This window comes from Neopsephotus bourkii, unplaced genomic scaffold, assembly GCF_033783945.1.
Source record: "Neopsephotus bourkii isolate Nb327-2 ecotype Australia unplaced genomic scaffold, CSIRO-AGI_Nbou_v1 NB_1678, whole genome shotgun sequence".
Lineage (NCBI taxonomy): Eukaryota > Metazoa > Chordata > Aves > Psittaciformes > Psittacidae > Neopsephotus > Neopsephotus bourkii.
The window spans coordinates 707,690-730,274 of record NW_026902152.1 but is presented as its reverse complement, the minus strand read 5'-3'; the positions used below and the strand labels follow the sequence as shown (position 1 = coordinate 730,274).

Below are 22,585 nucleotides of genomic sequence, written 5' to 3'. Positions count from 1 at the left end.
TGAGGTGGGGTTGTGTTCTGCATGAAGTCAGTTCTTGTGGCATAGGTGCACGGTCAAGAGGTGATGGTGATGGTCAAGGTGAGCTTTAAGGAACCTGGCCACAGGGAGCTATGGGAAGATGAAGCCTGCCAGGAGCTGACTGCCCACCACTTGAGCCATGGTGTTTGATGGTTCCTGAGAAGTTCCTGCTAGAGGAGCCAAGGCAAATGGTCCTCCAGGCTGCATCCTCCTAGAGTGCCTTTGTGCAGGGCACAGCTGGGGGAGGAAAGGGCCTTTTTACAGAAGTCTGAAACCACAACAGACTCACACATTTTTGAGCAGAACTGTCTTGTCTTGGGGAAAAGAATTCTGCATTCTGCAAGGAGAAGGAACGTGAGAAGAAACTTCTTCTCAGTGAGGGTGACGGAACACTGGAACAGGCTGCCCAGGGAGGTTGTGGAATCTCCTTCTCTGGAGACATTCAAAACCCGCCTGGACACGTTCCTGTGTAACCTTATCTAGGTGTTCCTGCTCCGGCAGGGGGATTGGACTGGATGATCTTTTGAGGTCGCTTCCAATCTCTAACATACTGTGATACTGTGACACTGTGACACTGTGAATCAGCTCAGATTCAGAGGCTCCAGCACCCCCTGCAGATACCAAGATGTCTCTGAACTACTGTCACTCAGAGCACACCCTCTGCCTGGACACAATACCCTGGGGACAGGGGGTCCGCAGCAAGGCAGCCCCCATTGCCCTACAGCAGAAGTGCATCAGCGTTTCCACTGGAGGTTCTGTGCCTTCTCCATCATGGAAGCAGCAGTGCTTTTTACCCAGCCACCCAGCAGCACATCCCGAACTATCCCACGTGAAGCTGTACGGCACAGCCTGGCTACCCCGGTGGCACCAGGCCACCTCCCCCTGTCCTTCGGGAAGGAGGTGAAGTGGTGAGCTGGAAAAGTAAAACAAATCCCCATATAAGAGCAGCTCTTCCAAAGGTGGATCTATTCCAGGGATGTCATTCGGGCTTTGCAGCTTCCTGTGAGGAGCTGGGTGCTGCCCGAAGCAGCTTAATACAGTAATGCCCATTTTCCAGCTCCAGCATCTGCCCCGTTTCAGCCCTACAGAAACGGGCAACAACAGCACATCCCCCAGTAGCTCCTCCCACACCAACCCCCATCGCCCATTCCAATATGGGGGTGAGCCCCACTAAGGGTGCCCAGCCACCACCCATGGTTGGTATTGGAGTGGTCACCAGCCCTCTCTCTGCCTGATGCACTCCTCACGCTCCACTGGGATGCATGGTGGGGACTCACCAGTGATGTCAGGGCAGCAGCAATGCCCGAGGAGCATCCTTGTGGAATGGCCCATCCAGGCACTGCTGGGAGCTGCTGCCTTTCCCCAGGGACTAAAAAGGGAGCAGGCAGAGAGGGCAAAGCAGCCACAGCTGGGGAGGGGGGGAAGTCCCAGTGGAGCCCAGGTGCTCTGTGGTTTGGGGGAAAATGGAGCTGGATGGGGTGGAAAAGGGTAGCTGGGAAGGGGTGAAGAGAGAGATGGGGCAGGAAAAGGGGTAAATGAGCCACGCCGGGGGGGTGAGGAAATGACCATAAAGAGGGGTTGCCTGTTTTTGTTGGCAATAAAGCACTTTGCAAGCAGCGAGGGGCAGGGTCCGTGGCCAGAGAGTGGTGATCCTGGCCCTGACCCCCCTGCCCTGTCCTCCCCCCTCTGCCTGCAGGTCCCAACACCTACGAGGACGCGGCCGCCTACATCCAAGCACAGTTCGAAAGCAAAAACCGCTCCCCCAACAAGGAGATTTACTGCCACATGACGTGCGCCACAGACACGAACAACATCCAGGTGGTATTTGACGCCGTCACCGACATCATCATTGCCAACAACCTGCGGGGCTGCGGCTTGTACTGACACCCCCCCCCCAGCGCAAAGCGACTTGTGGGGTGGTGGCGGCCCCAGTGCCAGGAGAGGAAAAAAACATGAAAATAAAGGTTAATAATAATAATGATAATAACAAGAAACCCAACGCAACCACACATAGACACACACAGACACACGCACACGCGGGAAAAACAAGCGAAACAAAGCAAAAACAAAACAAATTGAATGAGAGAAAAACAAACCATGATCGTGTGAGTTCGTAAATAAAAAGGCATAAGGAAATATTATATATATACGTATATAGAGATACCAAACCCACACCCGCCTCCTTCATTGGTCTGAGAGCCCCGTGCCCCTGACTGCCTCCCAGGGGCAGCCCTGGGGCTGGGGCGGTCTGCCTGGCCCCATTCCCAGAGCCGTGGGGCAGAGAGGCTGCGCTGGGATCACCCCATGGCAAAGCGGGGTTGCGCCAGGCTTCTGTGCAGGGGGGGCCTTCTCCTCCCAGCCCCCATTTGACCGTGCAGGTTTACTTTTTGATTGCTGTTATTATTATTGTAATTACTTCTTGTGGGTCGGCTCTTTTTATTTCATTATTATGACTAATTATGCCTCTTCCCAGCGCAGGGCTGCTCCCACCTGCCCCCAGCCCCACGGCACCACCGGCCTCCAGAACCCAAAACTTTCTTTTTTGTCTTTAAAACGGGGATATCCTAAAACCTGCCCCCGGCCGAGTGTTGAAGGGAAGCACCAACAGCAGCGAGGCCTGTTCCTGCTCCTCCCATCCTGGAGGAGCTTCAGGAGGGAGGCTTCAGGGAGAGCATCCTCCAGCTGCTCCCTCCCTGGGGTTCGGGGTTTTAGGGCAGATGTTTTGGACTCCTCACCCCCCACTGCAGGGCTCAGCCAGCGCCAGCCGGGGCCCACGAGGGTTTCCTCCCGTTTTCCCTCCCTCCTGCTTTAACACCTCCCTGCTGGCTCTGCAGGTTGGTACCCAAAGCACATCTCGGCCCCAGCAGAGCATCGGGGTCACACAGACATCGAGTTCATTTCAGGTTTCATTTGGTTTGGGGTTTTTTTTTTCATTTAGGGTATATATACAAATTGCTTTGTTGATTTTTACTAATTTTAACTTCCCATTGGATGCTCTTTTGTGCTGCCTTCCCCCCTGCCCCCTCACCCCCGTCCTCTCTCCCTGTTAGTGGATGGTGTTTTTTCTCTCTCATGTGGGGATGTTCGTGCTACAAAAAAATAAAAATAAAGAAAAAAAAAGAAAAAACTTAAAAAAACAAACTTAAAAAAAATCAAGAATGAAAATTATTTAAACATTTCGAAAAACACACACAAAACCACAAAAAATCGTTAAAAAAAATAAAAAAAAATAGAAAAACGAATGTAGTGTTTACATTGAAGCCACCGTTTTCATGACCAACCCTTCATCATTTCTACTTTGATTAGTAACCAGACGTCTTCACGGCTCCACTTTTACAAGTTACCTTTGCTGAAGAAGAGCAGGCTCAGCTCTTCCGAAGAGAACAGATCCATAAACAGGAAACTAAAAATAAAAGAATATTATATATATATATATATATATATAAAAAGCACCAGGTCTTTCTAAGCCTTTCTATTACCAATCAGTGAGGTTTCTGTGATATATTACACACTGCCAATCTCTTTCTCTGACTAATGGAAAACTTCATGTGTAGCTCAATAAAGAGAATGTTTGTCTGTACCCCGGGCTCTCCCCCCGTGCCTCCACCTGCTTCTTCTCCTTCCCAAGGAAGGAGGAAAAAGAAGGACTAAACCTTGCAGTTTTGGGTGTTTGCAGCTGGTAGCACAGGCAGAAGGGGCTGGGCTGAGCTGGGTGGAAGGGGAAGCCTTGAAGCTCTTACAAGTGGCTCACGTTGCTTCAGAGCAGCACCAGGAGCAAGAAAATGCTTTGATTTCTTTGGGAGTGCAGAGGTAGCCACCAGGGCAAGGCCTCCGGTTTGTGGCAACATCAGAACCCCCCCACCCCCAGCACATGAGGTTTTTGCCATAGGATATAGAGGGAGGCTGTCCAAGGAAGTGGAGACTTTCAGTCCCTGCTGCAGGAGCAATTTGGGGATGGTTTGGGTTGTGTTTCCTTCTGCATGCCCCTCCATCATGGGTTCCGCAGCTCTTGCGCACACATCAGGCCCATGACTCAAGATGAGCTGCCCCATGGCCCAGCCTGGGACCTGCCATCCCCTCCAGCACTTCCCAGCGCCATGGTGAAGATCCACAGGGAAGGTTACCCAGGAGCCCCCAGCCCAGCTTTAAGCTGGATCCTCCCCCAGACATCAGCCCCTGCCCACAGAAGGGGAGGCTGGTTGGAAAAGGTGCTCCATTGTGCAGCAGCACCTCCTGCCCAGCAGGGCTTCTCCAAGGTTCCTGCTGTTCACAGCAATCCAGAGGCAGCTCATGTTGGCACCAGGAAAGTCAGTCAGGCCCTTCTTTGGATGACCTCCCCTTCCAGGGAAGCAGAACCAGCCAGGAGGCCACCACTGGTCCATGGGCTGCTCTGCACAAAACAGCCTCTTACCCCTTGGGTCAGTCGTTTTGTGCATTGCCACAGGCAAGGATCCGTCCAGTGACGGCCAGTGGGGAGCAAGGGAAGAGCTGCCAGGAAAGGGTCAGGAATCCAGCAAGAGGAGAAGAGATGTCTGGAAAGAATCACAGAATCCTAGCCTGGTTTGGGTTGGAAGGGACCTCAAAGCTCATCCAGTTCCAACCCCTGCCATGGGCAGGGACGCCTTCCACTAGAGCAGGTTGCTTCTAGCCCGTGTCCAAGCTGGCCTTGAACACTGCCAGGGATGGGGCAGCCACAGCTTCTCTGGGCAACCTGTGCCAGGGCCTCAGCACCCTCACAGGGAAGAGCTTCTGCCTAAGAGCTCATCTCAGTGTCCCCTCTGTCAGGTTAAAGCCATTCCCCTTGTCCTGTCCCTACAGCCCCTTGTCCAAAGCCCCTCTCCAGGTTTCTTGCTGGCTCCTTTAGGTATTGGGAGGCTGCTGCCAACAGTTCAAAGCCCCACTTCACTGTCACAGCTCCTGAAGATGCTGTTTCTCTTCCATTTCTATGTTCACAACTCGACCGAATTCCAGCTCAGTAATCCCAGGCTTGGGGAAATGCTCCCGCTCCAGCCTTGGACAGCTATGGTCTCTTCCATGCCATAGAAAGGGGGAAGCAAAGTGGAGCAAAGTGCAGGCGCTGTGCTTACAGCCCGAACACACAGCAGGAACAGGACACATCACACTCCAGAAATTCCCAAACACTTTCCAACACTGACCAAGATTTTATTTGTGTGGGGTTTTTTGGTTGTTTTGTGGGTGTTTTTTTATTAACAATAAAGCCAAAACAGCAGTGCTCTGAGCAAAACCAAGGATCTCCAAAAACCTAACAGCATCACAAGGTAAGGCCTCACAGAGATTTTTATTGAAATAAATTACTGCCACCTAAACACCGCTGCAACTCCTTGCATTGAATTCACCTGCAGATGTTCTACAAAACCAACAGTAAAAAATGTTACCAACACTTCTAGGTAATACTGGGCTCCATCTAAAGGATGGTGATACCAGAACTCACGCTTCAGAAGCTGAAAACTCATCTTTGCAAAGCTAGCATCAGCGGCTCCATGCGGACCTCAGGGCAGAGTCCTTAAGGACAAGCAGACGCTGGCAGTTGGGCTGCACCCAGCCCCAGTCCCTCCACACGTTTGGAGCAAACTCACAGAGCTGTGGGGTTAAAACAGAAATTAAAAACCAGAGCTGTCTCCACAGTCCCATCCGTGTGGTGCAGAGCAGGCACCCTGTTCTACTCCCTTGGATGGTAACACTGAACCACAGGGCTCTAACCTCACCTCACACCCTCTCCTCTTCACTCCATGCCCCTCAGTGTCTGGGTAGTTTTGGCCATGGGCAAAGAGTAACAGCTCAGCCCTGGGCAGTGACAGAGCCAGACGCAGAGGAGCTCAGCAACAGTCAGCAACTTAATGCTGGTGAATCGCTGCTCTGCTGCACCACTCATGAATTCAGTTTTCCCCATGTTCTGTAGCTCAGAACCCGGCCTCAAAACTGACTTTCCTGCAACGTGGACTACATAACACCTCTCTCTGGAGAGCAGGCACCCCATCACCCAACACAGGGGTTGCTCCAGGTTTCTAAAGCTTTCTTCCCTCTTGGAGTAACTCTTCCTGATCCCAGCCTGTGTCCACAGCTGCTAATCCAGAACACTCCTTCCCCAGTCTCTGCGGTGCAGCCAGCTCAATGCCTTGTGCCAGCTGCAGAAATCCCACCCGTGGTTTAGAAACTGACTTTTGTTCATGGAGGGGATCAACGTCACATAGAAAGTATTACAAAAAAGAGGTGAACGAGTCGGCTGTCCAAACACCATCAGACCACATGCTCCTCACGGCGGAGAGGCGGCTCCACCAGCTGAACTCTGGAGACACGTCCCGTCAGTACAGAAAGCGCAGGGAGGTGGGGAGGTGTGGGTAACTCTTTATTCAACATGGCTGACGAGGCGCAAGGAGGAGGGTGGCGGCGCTACGAGTTGTGCTGCATCTGAAGCCTCCGCTCAGCGGCGGCAGCCAGCGTCCTGCGGCGCAGGGTCACGGCGTCGGCTGAGGCTCCTTCGGGACTGGGCTTCCCTGTGGTCAACTCCTCCTCCAAGGTCTTGTTGAAGTAACGCCTGCAAGAGAAGAAAGGGAAAAGATGCGTGAGCACAGCCCACCTCGTTTTGGCTCTGGACAATACTTTGCTGGTACATCCACAAAGGGAGGGTTGCAGGACACGCTGAAAGCAGGAAAATACCTGGATAAAAGCACACACCCCACGTACTCAGAAATAAAAAAGCCCATTTAACCTATGGCAGACTTTGCAGAGTTGGCAAAAGCTCTTAGTTTTTGTGCAAGACTCTCCTGCCTGTGGAAAGGAGCCAGTTCTAAAGGTCAGTGCAGTGGGCTGCATCCAGAGGAATGTGGCCAGCAGGTCAAGGGAGGTGAGTCTGCCTTTCTACTCTGCAGATTAATAATTACAATAATTATATTACTAGTACTAATATATACTAATAATAATAGACTCCCACCTGGAGTCTACGTCCAGACCTGAAGTCCTCAGTACAGGAAAGAGATGGACCTGTTGGAGAGGGTCCAGAGGAGAGACACAAAAAACAATCTGAGGGCTGAAGCACCTCTCCTATGAGGAAAGGCTCCTATGAGGTTGGGGTTGTTCGGCCTGGAGAAGGCTCTGGGAGACCCAATTGTGGCCTTACAGTTCTTAAAAGGGGCCTACAGGAAAGATGGGGAGAGACCTTTTAGTAGAGCCTGTTGTGACAGAATGAGGGGTGGTGGTTTTAAACTGAAAGAGGGAGATTCAGGCTGGACACGAGGAGGAAATTCAGTACAATGAGGGTTATGAAACACTGCTCCAGGTTGCCCAGAGAGGTGGTGGATGCATCATTCCTGGAATCATTCAAGGCCAGGCTGGATGTGGTTCTGGGCAACCTGATCTGGTTGAAGGTGTCCCTGCTCACTGCAGAGAGTTGGACTAGATGAGCTTTGAAGATCCCTCCCAGTCCAAACTATTCTATAACTACCACAAGAAGTCACTTCCTGATGACAATAAGGAAGCCTTTGAAAGAAAGGTGCACTAGGGCTGCGAAGCCTAAGGTGAGGCAGAAACACAAGGAAGCAGCTGCTAGATTTACCATCCCAAGGAGTTCTTGGTGAGAAAATACAGCAGTTCACAATTCTTTCTACAGCTCTTCACTGCAGGAAGGGAACCAGTAAACCAATACCACTTTACCTTCCTAAATTACATTATTCAAAGAGCAAGGAAAACTTATTCTAAGAGTAAGCCTATTTACAGACAAACTGTAAAAGGTGTCAATACCCCAGTTGGGAGTATGACAAAACAAATAATACTAAATAATTATTTATCTGAAGGCATTTCAGTGTGGGAAAAAAACCAACAGGCAGAGGTAGCCTGCTAACACAAAGGACACATCATGTAGCTTTTGTAGCCCTTCCAGGAGTCTCCCTGCAATGCAAAGGAAGAGACAACACTGATTACAAATGCTAGAAAGTTTTCTCTACGTGACTGAAGGACTTTCCTTCTTCATTTTGATTAGCAACTGGATGCTAGTAAAGTTCACCAGTATGAATGGAATACATGTAAAGAAAGTTTCATTTTACCTATAACACCTATTACTATTTGGTCAGGTGTTGATTTGCTGGTCATGAGCTCCTTTGGTGGGCTTTAGGAAGTGGCTACTCCTTGCTGCTTTGTGCTTACCACACTTGCTCTGTATTTGGAGAGTGGTGCCTGAAAGTCATTTCACGTGGAACAAGCACAGGCACTGAGGGCTGACACCTATGCCAGGAGACAAGCTAAAGATTACTAGAGGGCTCAGCACAAGTAATGCATTCTCTCTTACTACAGACTCAAGAGTGAAGTCCATCCAAGCTGGAGAAATCATCCTCTGATTTCAAAGAGCTTAGACCAGCCACTAAGGAAGCTGTGTATATTTTGGGACACATGACACTGCTTCAGAGTTGGGTTTATCAGCAACAGTCAGCAGTTTATCAGCACTCTGAGCCTGCTGTAGCAGATGTATTCACTCCTCTTACTACTTTCTGCAACATCCCATGCTCTCAGTGATCGTAAGCTGTTGATCTCCATTCTGGGGGACTATAACTGAGTGGCCAGGCTGGCATTTTAGCAAGAAACTTACTTCCGAGCTTGCTGCAACAAGTCCTCCTTCCGCTGAACCAGCATACGCTGCCTTTCATCGGCTGACTTTGAGAAGCGACTTCCCCTGGCCTCAAAATCTTCTGCTTCACTAGACTCTGCTTCCGTTTCATTGAATTCCACAATTTCTTCCAGTCGGGAGCTGAGTTCCAATGGCACTATCTCAGGCTAACAGAAAAGGAAAAAAGTCTTTACAAAATATGCTAACAGGGCTTCACACAGCAAATCAATAAGCTACATTGAACTGTCATTTTCTGAGGCACTGGAAGTGACTAGACTCTCACCTGCTGTACCCAGTTCCCTTGGGCTCCTTTGGAAACCCCAGCCAAAATACAGAACAAAGCTATTTCAAAACATGTTCAAAGAGCCTGCATTCTATAACGCTGTATCTTTTATGCCATTTTTGAAAGTGATCTCAAAGACAAACATCAATTACTCATAATTAATGCTCTCTGAAAATGGGGCATTTAAAATAGGTTCTGCAGCTGACTTGATGAGCAATGCAACAGTAAAGAGTTGAAAAGGCAGAAGAAATCCATATACTAAGGGAAGAATAACAAATGTATTTGCAAAGAAGATATGTGCTTGATAAGGAATTTATGAGGCTTTGTTTCACTGAGTTCTGCAGCACCCAAATTGCCAGGAATTTGGTGGCCACTGTCCCAGGCGTGGTGTCAATACAAGGAGCTGGCAGCTCTGCACACAGCACCCCCTCACCCCTGACAGCTGACCAGCATGAAAACTGAGCTGCTGAACGATGACACTGGCGAACTAGCAAAGCAGCGTATCTTGATCACAGCCTGCCATACACAACCACATCAGCTCTGTGGTAGAACAGCAAGATGTTACTAAGTGTGGTAGCATCAAGAAACAAATCACCACAATGACAAACTTAAGAGTTTAGCCAGCATCAATTACTCAAACAAGTAGGATGCATCCAAGAGGAGGAAGTGAGAGCTCCACACAGTGATCCCATGGGTTGTACCTGGGGTCACGACAACCTTGGCAGACCCAGAGGAACAGACACAGAGAAACCTGAATGCTGTTTCTGACTACCACACAGGTGGACATGGAAAAGCAAAGCTCTGCTGGGTAAAGCAGTGAGGAGACACTCATTATAGGTGATGTTCAGACATAGCTGGCTTTTTTCCCCCCTGGACCATTTGTATAAGAAGATGCCAGCTAGTTCACCTAAGGTTTTGGGGTTTTTTTGTAACATTACAAAGATACAAAAATCAATATCCAGAGCCCATTCCACCATCTGAGCACAACAGTGGTGCGTGAAGAGGTTTTAGAGACAAAAATATGAAAACTAATGGCAGTAAAGGTTATTAAGAAGCCTCAATATGACAGCAGATCACAGATGCAGAAACCTGTACACTACAGAAGCTACTCCTTCAGGCTCAGAAAGACAGAGTTCCGTGAAAGTCATGGGATGCCTCAGAAATGTCTCTATTTTTAAACAGAGTCACAGAATACTTCAGCAATAATAAACTGGATGCTCAAGGGGAAGGGGGGGGACACTACACAAGTGCTGCAGCAGGCAAGCTGCAGCTTTGTAACAGTTTACAAGCTAGATCTGAGCAGTCTGACCCATTTCCACCCCAGATTACAGGAAGAGACAAATAAATACACCACAAAATTTGAAGGATAATCTCCTAAACCTTTAACACAATTAATACCATGCTTAGAGATGTCTCTCAACTACCCTTTACATTATGTCAGCACTGACACCCCAAAATCATAACTTACATTTGGCAGGGGAATAAAAACCAGTCATTATCTTAAGACCTTTGAATTCTAGATAGAATTGTCATAATACAATGTAAGACACAGAGGAAAACCAATGCTACTTGTGAAGAAGGGTGCTTCTGTTTGAGCACAAGTTCCCCTAGGAAGTGTTATTTCCAACAAGCAGAACTTTAGTGGAGTTGCTGTTGTACATCAACAAAGATCTTCAACTTGCTGTTCGAGATCTACAGAGATTCCCACTGGGTATGTTGGTTTGAAATAAAAGAAAGAAAGAGATGGAGAGCTTGTATAACTTACTACAAGGCTGCAGCACAAAGCAAGTAGGGTTGCCAAGGTTTCTCTCAGAGACTGTGTCATAAGGTGTGAAGTTACATCTACCCGCTATTTAGAAATTCAAGTATTGCCTAGAGGAGATGATGATGGCTTATGTCCTTTCCCACCTGCATTTCAGGAAACTTCTTAAAAATCAAGTGCAGCCTGCTGAAGTAGTTTGTTTACTGCTGAGCTTTCCACACAGGCCAAGAGTTTGACTGACTACACCAACATATTCTGCTGGCAAGAAGAAAGAGAACATCTACAGTATGACAGATAATCAGTTAAAAATGGAATTCAGAATCAAAGAGATACAAAAGTGATGGAAGTTTCCTAGAGGAAGGACAACCCTGGGCTCCCAGGTTGTCTCTCCACAACAGAAATACCAGCCATAGCAAGGAGGTAAGCAAGCCTGACTCCTAGGTAGATCTCTGTGGTTATCCACAAAGCACTTACGAGGCAGGAGAAGACAACAACAACTCGAGCTTCCATGACTACCTAGTGACAAGTTTTCTCTCAGTGCATGCAGCCTCATTCTCTCACTTCAGCTTTTGCATATGAATCCCATTTGGCACAGGAAATATTCAACCAGAAGAAACTGTGTGAAGGCCACCAGTTGATCCCCTTCCCAAACACCAGCAGCCCCACTCAGCTGCAGGAAAAGTCAGAAATGTTCATGGATCTCCAGGCTACCACTCTGCTGTTCTACAAAACAAAAATACATTCTCCATCCAAACTGCTATTTGCTCCAGCCAGAACACGTCACTTGAGTGAGTGCTTAGCTGTGATTCAAAGCAAGAAGATGCCACTTACTGAAGAGTACATGCTCAATGACACAATGTGTGAACACCACTCTTGGGTTTTTCAGTTTCTGTAGAAGGACAGACAGAGACACAGGTAGTGCAGGCAGCCAGGAAGAAAGGTGAGCAGCAACACAGTCATTCATCGTCATGGCTAGTTATTAAAGGCCACAGAGGCAAAAAGTCATGCACCTCACAAACTCATTCTCTAAGCCAGTGGAATGAGAGGTTTATGAAACAGAAATGCCTACACAATATACACGATATTACAGTCAGGGAGAACAGAAGTAGACTGAGATCTTATTCTACTCAGGCTAATTTTTTTCTCGCTGCCTCATTTTAGCTAGAACATCCTGCTTAATAAAGCCCTTGATGAAGAACAGCAAAGCCCGTGACTGTGCTTTATGCATACAAAGCCTATTAACTCTTTGTCCTGTTTGTATAGCACGCCATTCACACCAAAGCTCCCCATGTCTCCAAGTGCATCCACCGGAATACAAAAGAATTCTTACAACCAGAAGAGACATACTACTCATCTTAAGACAAGTGTCTGGAGACATACAGAATGGGAATGGGAAGAGGAAGGGGAAGAGCAATGCATCCCCCTCTTCATATTCACAGATGGGGCTGACCAGATGTAAACACAGATGTGATCTTGTGTTCTATACCTTAAGAGCACTTTCCTTCCAAGGAAGAAAAAGAAAAGGCCACAGATAATTCTTTACAGGAGCTACATGCTGAAGTCTTACTTCAGTTGCCTGGCAGTGTTAATACTGGTGTGAAATGTGCAGAAGGCCATCACCAACCTTATCTGGTATAGAACTAAATGCACTTACCTGTTCATGCAGCATCTAATTATGCTTTTTGCCCATTTTTGTGCCGAATTACCTGGGTGACAGTTTCAGTATCCTGCTGATCAGTAATACGCCGTTCCACAGAACTGTTCAATGCAGGTCTAATGCTATCTGCACGCTGAAATGCAAACATCATGAGTTTAATACACTGCGTGAAATGGCAAAACAAAAATGAGTTGTTCAAACACATTCAGACTCTGCCCTCTGCAACATCATATGTTATGTTCAATTCAGAAACAGGTAAGTTAGCAGCAAACAGAATGCACTGTGTTGAAAGAGAATTCTCTCAGCTTCCCCACACACAGGCTCCAGATAACAGTACTATCTGATGCACACAGGACCAGAATTTGATACTGTTAACAGAAACATTGTCCCCAGACTGCTTTACTGAAATCTGTTGTCACTAATTAAGAACAAGACATCATTTTGTTGACTACTTTCTTTGCAGAAAACCATCCTAAGTGGTACAATTCAATTATCCATCAGCAGAGAAATCAACTGGAAATGTTCTAAAGGCTCTGCACATAGAGTCACCGAGAAAAGCTGATTCAACTGAGCAAGTATTTGTCTCTAGTCTAGTTAGGGCATTTTCAATATAGTTTTGATACATGACTGAATATACTGCATTTGCAGAGATTTAAACAAAACAAAAACAAATCCTGAGTGTTTTTTCACTAGAATTTGGCACTATGTAATGTGTTTTCAGACTGCATAGGGAAGCACTTCATGCATCCTGTGGTCTAATCACATCAGTCAGGGGCAAGCTATGGGGCATGCGTGACAGATTCCAACCTTCCTTCACCAAGAAAATACCCTGTTGTTGTAGTTTAACACCAGCTGGCAATTAAACCCATCACCCAGTCCCTCCCCAGTGCAATGTGGGAGAGAACTGCAAGAATAAGAGAACTCATGGGTTGAGATAAAGACAGTTTAATAATTGGAGTAACTATAACAACAATAATGAATTGTAATGAAAACAACAGAAAGAGAGAAGTAACACCCAAGAAAACCATGCAATACAGATGAAAAACAACTGCTACCCACCCACCGACCGTTGCCCAGCCAGTTACCGAGCAGCAGATCCCAGCAGGCTTTCCCCCTAGTTTATACACTGAGCATGAATTCACATGGCATGGAGTATCTCTTGTGTCAGTTGGGATCAGCTATCCCAGCTGTGTCCCCTCCAAGCTTCTTGTGGCCCCCATCTCCCAGCCTCCCCAGTGGCCGGGCATGAAGCAGCTGGAAAGTACATGACTGGGTGTAAGCACTAAGCAATAACTAAAGTATCAGTGTGCTACCATTGTTATTCTCACACTAAATCCAAAACACAGCACTCTACCAACTACTAGGGAAAAAATAACTCTATCCCAGCTGAAACCAAGACATTATCCACCCATTATTCTATACCATCTTTGTCATGCCCAGATCCCACACCTTTCAATGCTTCCCAATTAATCATGACCTCTCCTGTCTTTTGATACATACACACAGATAATCATGCCCTTAATCTATAGGCCATCCCTCTAAAATGTCCACTGAGTTCACTCAATCCACAATTTGGGGCTCCATCTGTCATAACAGTCCTTCAGGGTAGGACGATGGTGTGTGCTGTTGGATTCTTGCATGTTGAAGGCAGTTCCGACCCATCAAAATTCATTCTTCATTAATCTGGGTGATTCTTACTGTAATACTGCCAATATGGTATACAACAACCACAGCAGTGATGGCATATGGTATTATACAGCAACTAACATCATACAAGTCAAATCATTGGTTATTCTCATCCAAAAATCAAACCCCCTTGAGGTACACACTAGACTTCCCCATCCTCCCACATTACCCACCCAGGTCCTTGAGCAAAAGCAGGCCTTTGGTTAAGTGCGTATCCCAATGCTTGAAGGTCCCACCACCCATTGCTCTCAGTGCAGTTTTTAACAGCACTGTTCAATTTTCCCACTGTTCGTACTGTTCAATTTTCCCAGAGACTGGTGCATGACAGGGGATGTGATATAACCACCACATGCCATGCCTAACTCAATTCTCTCTTGTCCATGGTCAAGTCTACCCCTGGATCACAAATCCATCTATATGTTGCATCACTTTCTTGGTAGCCTGAGGTGTCACAGGACACCAGACTGAAAATAATTCACTCTTATGTTGCCAATATAAATCCACATGAGCCCCCTCAATCTTAGTAGCTTGATCCACCTGTTGGTTGTTCTGGTGTTCCTCAGTGGCCCGACTCTTGGGTACATAAGCATCTACGTGGTGTACCTTTGGCACAAAGGCTTGTTGTTGCTTAGGGCCTCATTTGAAATTGTTCTTCTGGGTCACTTGCTAGAGAAGGCTTTAAATCAGACCATAATTTGGGATGTGCATTCTCTAAAACCCCAAAAGGCCTTAGAAAGCCTGTGTTTCCCTTTCACTAGCTGGCAGAGAAATGGTTGTTGTTTCGTTAATCATATCCCTGGGATTAAGAAAAATACATTAGCAGTATCAACAGCAGCATACCACTTGGCTGAGTAACCCCACAACCGAAGGGTCCTTCAAGAGACTGGACAAAGTATACAGTGGCTTAAGTTCCTCCATCTCCAAGGCAGCTATACCAAAAGCCCGCTGCTATCCTTCTGGGTCTTTGAAGTACCCCCTCCTGAGACAGTCTATGCCAAGGATGCACAGAGCCTCTGGGCCTGTCACAATTCGGTGCTTTTCCCACCCATTCTCACTTCAGCCTGCAGTACAGTCAACTCTTGGGATTCCCTGTCGCTGTGCAATTATGTCTACTACAGCTTTATACTCACTCCTGTGGGTCTGATGTGCCAGGCCATCTGATTCACACAGTCCAGTATACCCAGTTGTCGCCTTCCTCCACCTGGCTGGAGGTAGGGCACCCCTAGTACGGGTAATAGTATTTGTTACTCCCTTCTTGTAAATACAAATCGGAAGACTGTTTATTAAGATCAGCCCTTCTCTGTCTGGGGAACTGCCCACTGGGAACTGGAGAAGCAATTTTCCTGAAAGAACCCCCTTTTGCAATTGTTTTTTCTTGCAACTCACGTACGCGTGCCTCTAGGGTCGCGGTAGGTTTTCCATCCCACTTCCTCATATCCTCTCCATGGTCACGCAAGTAAAACCATAGGGCACCCCGTGGTGTGTACCCACTATATTCTCTCTCTTGAGCAGAAGGACCCTTGTTCTTAGTAGCCAAAATACTGGGCCGTATAGGTGCTGAATAGGATATATCCTCTCTGAGTCCCTGAAACTCACAGGACAATTTCTCCAAAGCCAAGGTGAGGGAGGAAGAGAGACACGCTTCATAACGCCAGAGCCGGCCAGCCAATTCATCCACTGTTTGCCCCTCTCCATCCTTCCACATCATTACTGCCAACGAGTTGGCATACAATGATGGTATGCTCTGTACAAACTTCTGCCACATGTGTCGTGTACACCTGACTTCATCTGGATCTTTGGATAACTTCTCATTATCATCATAAATCACCTCCAGCACAGCTAATTCCCTCAGGTACCGGACACCTCTTTCCACAGTGGTCCACCTGACTGGGTAACATACATCTTCCTTGAATGGATACTGTTCCTTCACACTTGACAGAAGTCGGCTCCAGAGGCTGAGGACTTGCACTCCTCTTCCAATTGATTTGTCAATGCCTTCTTTCCTAGAAAGGGATCCCAGCCGCTTGGCTTCCCTACCCTTCAATTTCACACTACTGGCTCCATTATCCCAGCATCGGAGCAGCCAGGTGAGAATGTGCTCGCCTGGATGACGTCTGAAATCTTTTTGCAACTCACTCAGGGACAGGGATTGGGTGGTTACTGCCTTGTTCATGAGTTCTGTCTCTTCCTCCTCTTCCTCCTCTTCTTCTTCTTGTGATGGTTCTGCTTCAGAGGAACCTGTCCCACCCAATTCCTCCCCTACTAGATGAGCTGACTTTTGCTCACAGTATTTCTTCTTACATATAGGGACAACCGATACTGGCACAGTTTTGTTCCCCGGTTCAGCTGCACTGACAGGCCTGGGGGATGGAGGAACTACAATGTCTGTTGAAGGGGTTGGAGGAGCCTGGAGGAGAAGGACAAGGTGAAGGAGTGAGAGAAAGTGTTTCCCCTTCTTCCCCTCATTGATTGGCTCTCCAAGGCAATCATTAACAGTTTCTGAGAGATGGCTCTCAAAGTACAGAGATGATAGCAGTGATGAGTACAAATACCAGATTAGCTTCACAACTAGTAGTTTTTTCATCCTGTAAGCAGTGTTACCTACTAGATCAACAGAACAGCCTTAACCCAGCCCCCAGAGGAGATAAACAGCATAAAAGGAAAAAATACAGCAAGTAAGGACCTACAGAACTCTGAGCACAACTCTGAGAGCAAATAAATCAACATTGTGACCAGTGACTATTAAACTTATATAAAGAATTATTACAACACATTTGTTTTAACACGCTCTGGTCACATCTGTCATTATCTCAACCCTTTGAGTCCCATGTTAGGCACCAAAAAGGACTGTCATGATTTAACACCAGCTAGCAACTAGGCCCCACACAGCCTCTCACTAACTATCCCCCAGTAGGATACAGAATTGTATCCTGTAGGGGACAGAACTGGAAAGGTAAAAGTAAAAAAACTTCTGGGTTGAGATGAGAACAGTTTAGTAATTGAACTAAAACAGTTTAATAATTTAAATAGAATATAATAATAATAACAATAAATTGTATTAAATTGTTATATTAAAAAAAAGAGAGAAATAACACCCAAGAAGACCAAGCAATGCAAATGAAAAACAACTGCTCCCCACCCGCTGACCAATGCACAGCTAGCTCCTGAGCAGCAGCCTCCAGCAAGCTTTCCCCTTAGTTTATACACTGAGCATGACCTCATATGGCATGGAATATCTCTTGTGTCAGCTGGGATCAGCTGTCACAGCTGTGTCCTCTCCCACCTTCTTGTGCCACTCACTCACAGCCTCCTCACTGGCAAGGCAGCACAAGAAGTTGAACAGTCCTTGACTGACCGTAAGCACTAAGCAGTAACTAAAACATCGATGTGTTACCAACATGATTCTCATCCTAAATCAAAACCACAGCACTTTTCCAACTACTAAGAAAAAAATTAACTCTGCGCCGTTCTAAGCCTAACCTAAGACCCATCCTAGCACATCAAAAGGCCTTCTCCTAATGGCCACAGCAAGGAACAGATGTGTACACCTCCGTCACACACCACTGAGATTCCAACTGTGTCAGATGTTGCAAACACAGAAACATAACATACACTAGACTGCCAAAACTAGTTTGGTGCTTCTGATTGCAACATCTTCCTAGAGGTAAAATCTGAATAGCAATACCACATTAAGCTAAGCTGGATTCACCAGTGCTTCTGGTGAATCTTACCTCATTCCCCTCACTCATTATTAACAAGCTTAGTTCTGTGATAAGCAATGAAGTTATTGTAGGTGCAAGGTCTTACAACTTACCTGCGTGGGGAAAGGTACCTGGATGCGCCCTTCTAGGATGTTGTCAGTGGTGATCTCTACTGAACGAGTTAGCTGCAGATCCTGTAGAATTACATGATGAGGAACCTGAGGGAACATCTCCTGAATCTGATGGGCCTGGAGAAAGCAAGGTTTATACAGTCAGGACCAACAGTAAACAAAAGTTAGCTGGTAGGTATCGCAACAGAAAGAGCCAAAAAAAAAAAAACCAGCTCAAAGATGCTGTTTATGCTATGGTAACCCCCACAAGAGAAAGAAAACCCATGCTGGCACTGACTTACAGGTCAGTAATAACTCTAACAATGCCAACAGCAAAACTGCAAATCCATAGAGACACATGATCCTAAAAATTTAGATTCCTGAACAGTGTTGTAAATGCAAAATGGTTTCAAAAGCTTCCTAACCCTCTGACAGTCTTTTTCATAAAGATCTACACAAAATTCACAAGAGTGACTGAAAATCAGATCAAGAAGAAAAAAAAAAAAAAAAAAAGGTATTTTCCTTTGTCCCAGATGGATTCCAAAATGGTACTGGTAAGGACAAGTGGAATATGTTTTAAAAACCTATTCTGCCTACAAACTAGTTTAACAGGATCTGAAAGCTCAAGTAAATTCAACTGAGTTGTCAGGGAACTGTTATTATTGAATTTCAAGTTACTTAAATAATACCCAAATTAAATAGGTGAAAGAAAGGGGAAGAGAGATATTTAAACAGTAAGGGTGGAAGGAGTCTTCAGAGCAAAGCAAAAATTATGCATCAGCTGACAGTGAGCTCAAACACAAGCAACAACAGCAAACCTAACTCTCCATTGTACCAGCTTCTGACCAAAACAACTAATTTAGCATTTCAGCCTCTGGTTCTTCCCTCCAAATACTTCCCTAGTTTTTTTTCAGTAACACAAAGGAGAGTTTCACTTATTTTCTATTAAAAATGTGTAACATTTTATTAGTTCACTAACCTGGGCCTTTCCGTTAAAGAGGGCATTTTAATACAAGTTTCTACTGTACCTTTAATAATACACAATGCTAATAAATCGTTACTCATCTCTTAACAAAAAAACATTTTGTGTCACTGTGTCCACTAAAAGGAAAACTAAACTGACCTTAAATGGAGAGCTCCTGCATTTTCACCTAGTAAATCATTTGCCGACATCTGACTGCTCCCTGCCCACCCTGCCTCAAATCTCCTATAAATTGTGGCCTTATCCTCTTGAGGCTTCAACAGTGATAAAGACTACAAGAGGTACCTCACATTCAGAGATTTACATTCCTGAAATACTTCGCTGAACATTTATTAACATGCTATAGTACACATCAGTTTTAAGAACTGAAAGGACACAGCACTTCTCAAACTAAACGAACCAAGTGTTTCATGAGGCGATACCCTTCTCTTTTATACTACATTAGAGTATGAAGTAAACAAACATGGGATTTGATGCTTGACACTCCTGTCATCACCATGAATCAGCAACAGCTGGCTGTGTTAGAGAGATCTCCATCTCACACTGACGAGACATTCAAGCAGAAGCAGCTATCTTGGAGCTTAATGCTATTAAAAATAAATACAAAAAACATCAAAAGCTATAGAACAGGTTTGATTAGTTACCACTTGACTAACAGCTAAATCCTGTGGTTACAGACTCATACCCTTTGCTACTGCAAGTTGTGAGTGAAATACTTAAAAAAAAAAGCTAAAGTTGCACTAGGCAAATTGAGGAAAAAGAGTCTACCTATCTATTCAGAAAGTGCACATAATTTTTCTTCCCCATTTACCTACCCCCAGACCTGTTCTTTCATATTTGCACATTCAACACAAAATATAGCCCTAACCTCACTAAAATAAAGCTTCTCTCACACAAAACCTCCCAGCTTTCATGTAGTAGCTAAACACTGTTTTGACTTCTTTCCCCTTTTGTTCTCCATCTACCTCTTCCCTCCCCAGCACAAACAGGAAGGCTGAGGTATGAACCAGTGAAGCATTCTTACCATAGCATTGAGCTGGGAGTTGCTGGCTTGTGTGATACCGAGGATGTTGGTTGTGTGCATCACTTCTACTGAAAAACTGGGCAGCCAGCTGGCAATTCGAGAGCCTAAGAAGAAGAAATCACCCAGAAAGTCAAGAAAGAATCTGTAGTTCTCAGCAGGCAAAGTATTTCTACATGTACATGATGTAAGCCTTCATATTTCCACAAGGTAGAGCAGGCAAGTTCTGTGCTGCAATCCGTCCCTAAGGTCTCTCAAACATGGAGAGCCATTGAGTTACTGATTCACTGGAGTAAATAACTAACTGCCAATGCTCTCTTCAAACACACATCATAATGACTTACCGATCTGAGGGACAGAAGAGGATCAAGAAAACAACACATCCTTTTTTCTTGTTTTAATGTTTCCATTAAAGGGAAAAATCAAACAAGCCAGAGCCAAATTCAGTTCTGGAATACATGAGTAACTCCAGCAATTTTACTGAAAAAAGGACAGCTTCTAATCATGCTGAATCTCATCCCAAAATGGGTCTGCTACACATGGTTGGTGTCACTGAGAAAATGTCACTACAAAGGGACACAGCAACTGAACAAAAAGTGACTGCTGCAATTGTGCTTAGGCTCAACAGAGCAGGGCACAGGCCTGGCTCCCTCCTCCTTCTGCATTTCCATTTAAGTAAACACAGGGTTTGCTCTGTGACACTTCTATCTCCACAGTAATGTTGGAGGTCTCCAAGTCACACAAGAGCACTGGGGAGGACAGCTATCAAAAACAGAGTGGTAGCCTACATTTAAATGTCCTTTGGAGACCTAAAGCACCCCAAAAGTGGGAGCCATGCAAGAAGCTATCTGCCAGCCTCAGCACACCTAGAAGTGTCTGTTCCTTCTCTGCCCGTTATTGTCCTCCCACAATCTTCAAAAACTGCAAAACCAGCACAGCTGAAGAAGGGGTCACTGTGTAAGCTTGCAGCATCACAGCAACATAGAATCATAGAATCCTTGAATGACTTAGGTCGGAAGGGACTTTCAAGCTCATCCAGTTCCACTCCCCTGCCATGGGCAGGGACAGCAGGGGGGGATCTTCCCAGAGCACAGTAGAGGGGGAGAATCCCTTCCCTTAACTTGCTGCTCACGGGGGGTTTCTGAGCTGCAAGCGCACACATAGGGAGCTTCTCATCAGCCAATACCTCAAAGTCCTTCTCCTCAGATCTGCTCTCAATCCAGTCTCTGCTCAGCCTGTGTTTGTGCTTGGAATTGCCCCAACCCAGGTACAGGACCTTGCACGTGGCCCTGTTGAACTTCATGAGGTTTGCTTTGGGAGCACTTACAATACACCACTGAAAAAAAAACTGTTCTAGCTACATGATTCCTTCTAAGAATAAACTTCTGCACCTAACCAAGCATTGTAAGTTTCTTGCAAATGGAGTGGGAAATGGACTTTTGACAACCTCCCATATAGCTAGGGGATAGGGGAAAAGATCAGCTTTAAGACTGCACCACAGTTTTTTTCCCTCTTTGACTGCCACTGATGTAACTGCCACCTGGTAACAAAATAAGACACATGAATTTCCCATACTGCTCATTAACATGACAGGCAATGAATAAATGGCAGTATTAAAGCTGCTAACCACAATAAATCAAGAAAACAAGAGCATTTGTACAAAATCTTTCAACAGATCTTTGTAACTCTGGACAACCTTAGATTTACATATCTGAGCTCTTGCAAAAGAACTGTAAGAAACATACACATATCTGACAAATGCAAGCAGAAGCATGGTTTGAGTTTTAATTGAAGCATGGACAGAATGACCTTCTACAGAAGGCTGCTCCCTTCACTTATTTACAGCACAACGTCAAATCTGATCAGCTCACCATCAAAGTGGAAGAAGTGATTGTGCTGGTTCAAGCGCGGTCTGCCTTCTGCTACTGCCACAGGGCCCAAGTTCTCATTCATATTTTCCCTTTGGTGATCCTCCCTCACATGATGGCTGTCAGTGATATTAAGAGACATTCTGCAGGTGGGGCAAGATGTATCTTGTTCCAGCCAGGACCGCAGGCACGAGCTGACAGGAAAACAGTAATAATACGAAGAGCTTGCAGCATTTTTCCAAGACACCAGTATCACAAGTATATCAAGCAGCTGTAGCAGATTCTGTAGAGAACATCAGTGTACAGACTGCTCAGAGATAATTTGTGAGATACACTTGATGAGCTCCTGATGGCTCTGGCTTAGGTTTCTCATTTCTTTCAGCTGAAAACACGAAGTGTTCACTTTTTATAAGCAAGCATGCAGATTTATTACAAACTTAAAACTCTCTCCGAGTTTGTTGTCTCTTTAGCTCAGAACAAACAAGCTTTGCCTGGAAAGGGAAACAAAGCTTTTCTCTCACCATCTCCAACTGAAAAAGGACAAAATCCAACTGGACAAATATTTAATATACACTAACACATTTTCATAGCAGTTCTCATGGTGTGATCTGGCAATGGCACCCTCAAAGTTTTTCTAGTATCTTCTCGACACTACCAATACCCAAATTACCACTAAAGTACCACCCTGGGAACTCTCAGATTTATTAAATACTAATGAGTGCTGTGCCATTACAATGCTGTGCCATTACAATGCTTACTTAATTCTGAACTTACTTAATTACTTAATTCTGAACATTTGCTGTCTTGCAGAAAGTGCAGGTTTAAACACTCAGAGCTATGCCTACTTTTTGATTCACACTGATATGACCAAATTGTGGTA

The 22,585-nt window shown here is 45.8% G+C and overlaps 2 protein-coding genes across 5 annotated transcripts in view; one reads left to right on the top strand and one right to left on the bottom strand.

The window, feature by feature from the left end:
* GNAO1 (G protein subunit alpha o1) overlaps positions 1-2,548 on the top strand; it is a 146,504-nt gene extending 143,956 nt beyond the window's left edge. The window contains exon 8 of the mRNA XM_061375833.1: positions 1,715-2,548. Within this exon, the coding sequence (XP_061231817.1) occupies positions 1,715-1,902 (188 nt within the window). The 3' untranslated portion in view covers positions 1,903-2,548. The remainder of the gene's footprint in view (positions 1-1,714) is intronic.
* A 3,818-nt stretch (positions 2,549-6,366) lies between these two features.
* AMFR (autocrine motility factor receptor) overlaps positions 6,367-22,585 on the bottom strand; it is a 32,199-nt gene continuing 15,980 nt past the window's right edge. Inside the window, exons 9-14 of one of the 4 annotated variants that reach the window (XM_061375829.1) lie at positions 21,709-21,899; positions 19,841-19,944; positions 17,838-17,972; positions 12,387-12,470; positions 8,618-8,802; positions 6,367-6,574 (exon numbers count right to left, since the gene is read on the bottom strand). In XM_061375829.1, coding sequence (XP_061231813.1) covers positions 6,430-6,574; positions 8,618-8,802; positions 12,387-12,470; positions 17,838-17,972; positions 19,841-19,944; positions 21,709-21,899 — 844 coding nt within the window. In that variant the 3' untranslated portion in view covers positions 6,367-6,429. Of the gene's footprint in view, positions 6,575-8,617; positions 8,803-12,334; positions 12,471-14,320; positions 16,431-17,837; positions 17,973-19,840; positions 19,945-21,708; positions 21,900-22,585 lie in introns of those variants that run through there. The other 3 variants (XM_061375830.1, XM_061375831.1, XM_061375828.1) reach the window with 3 other exon arrangements.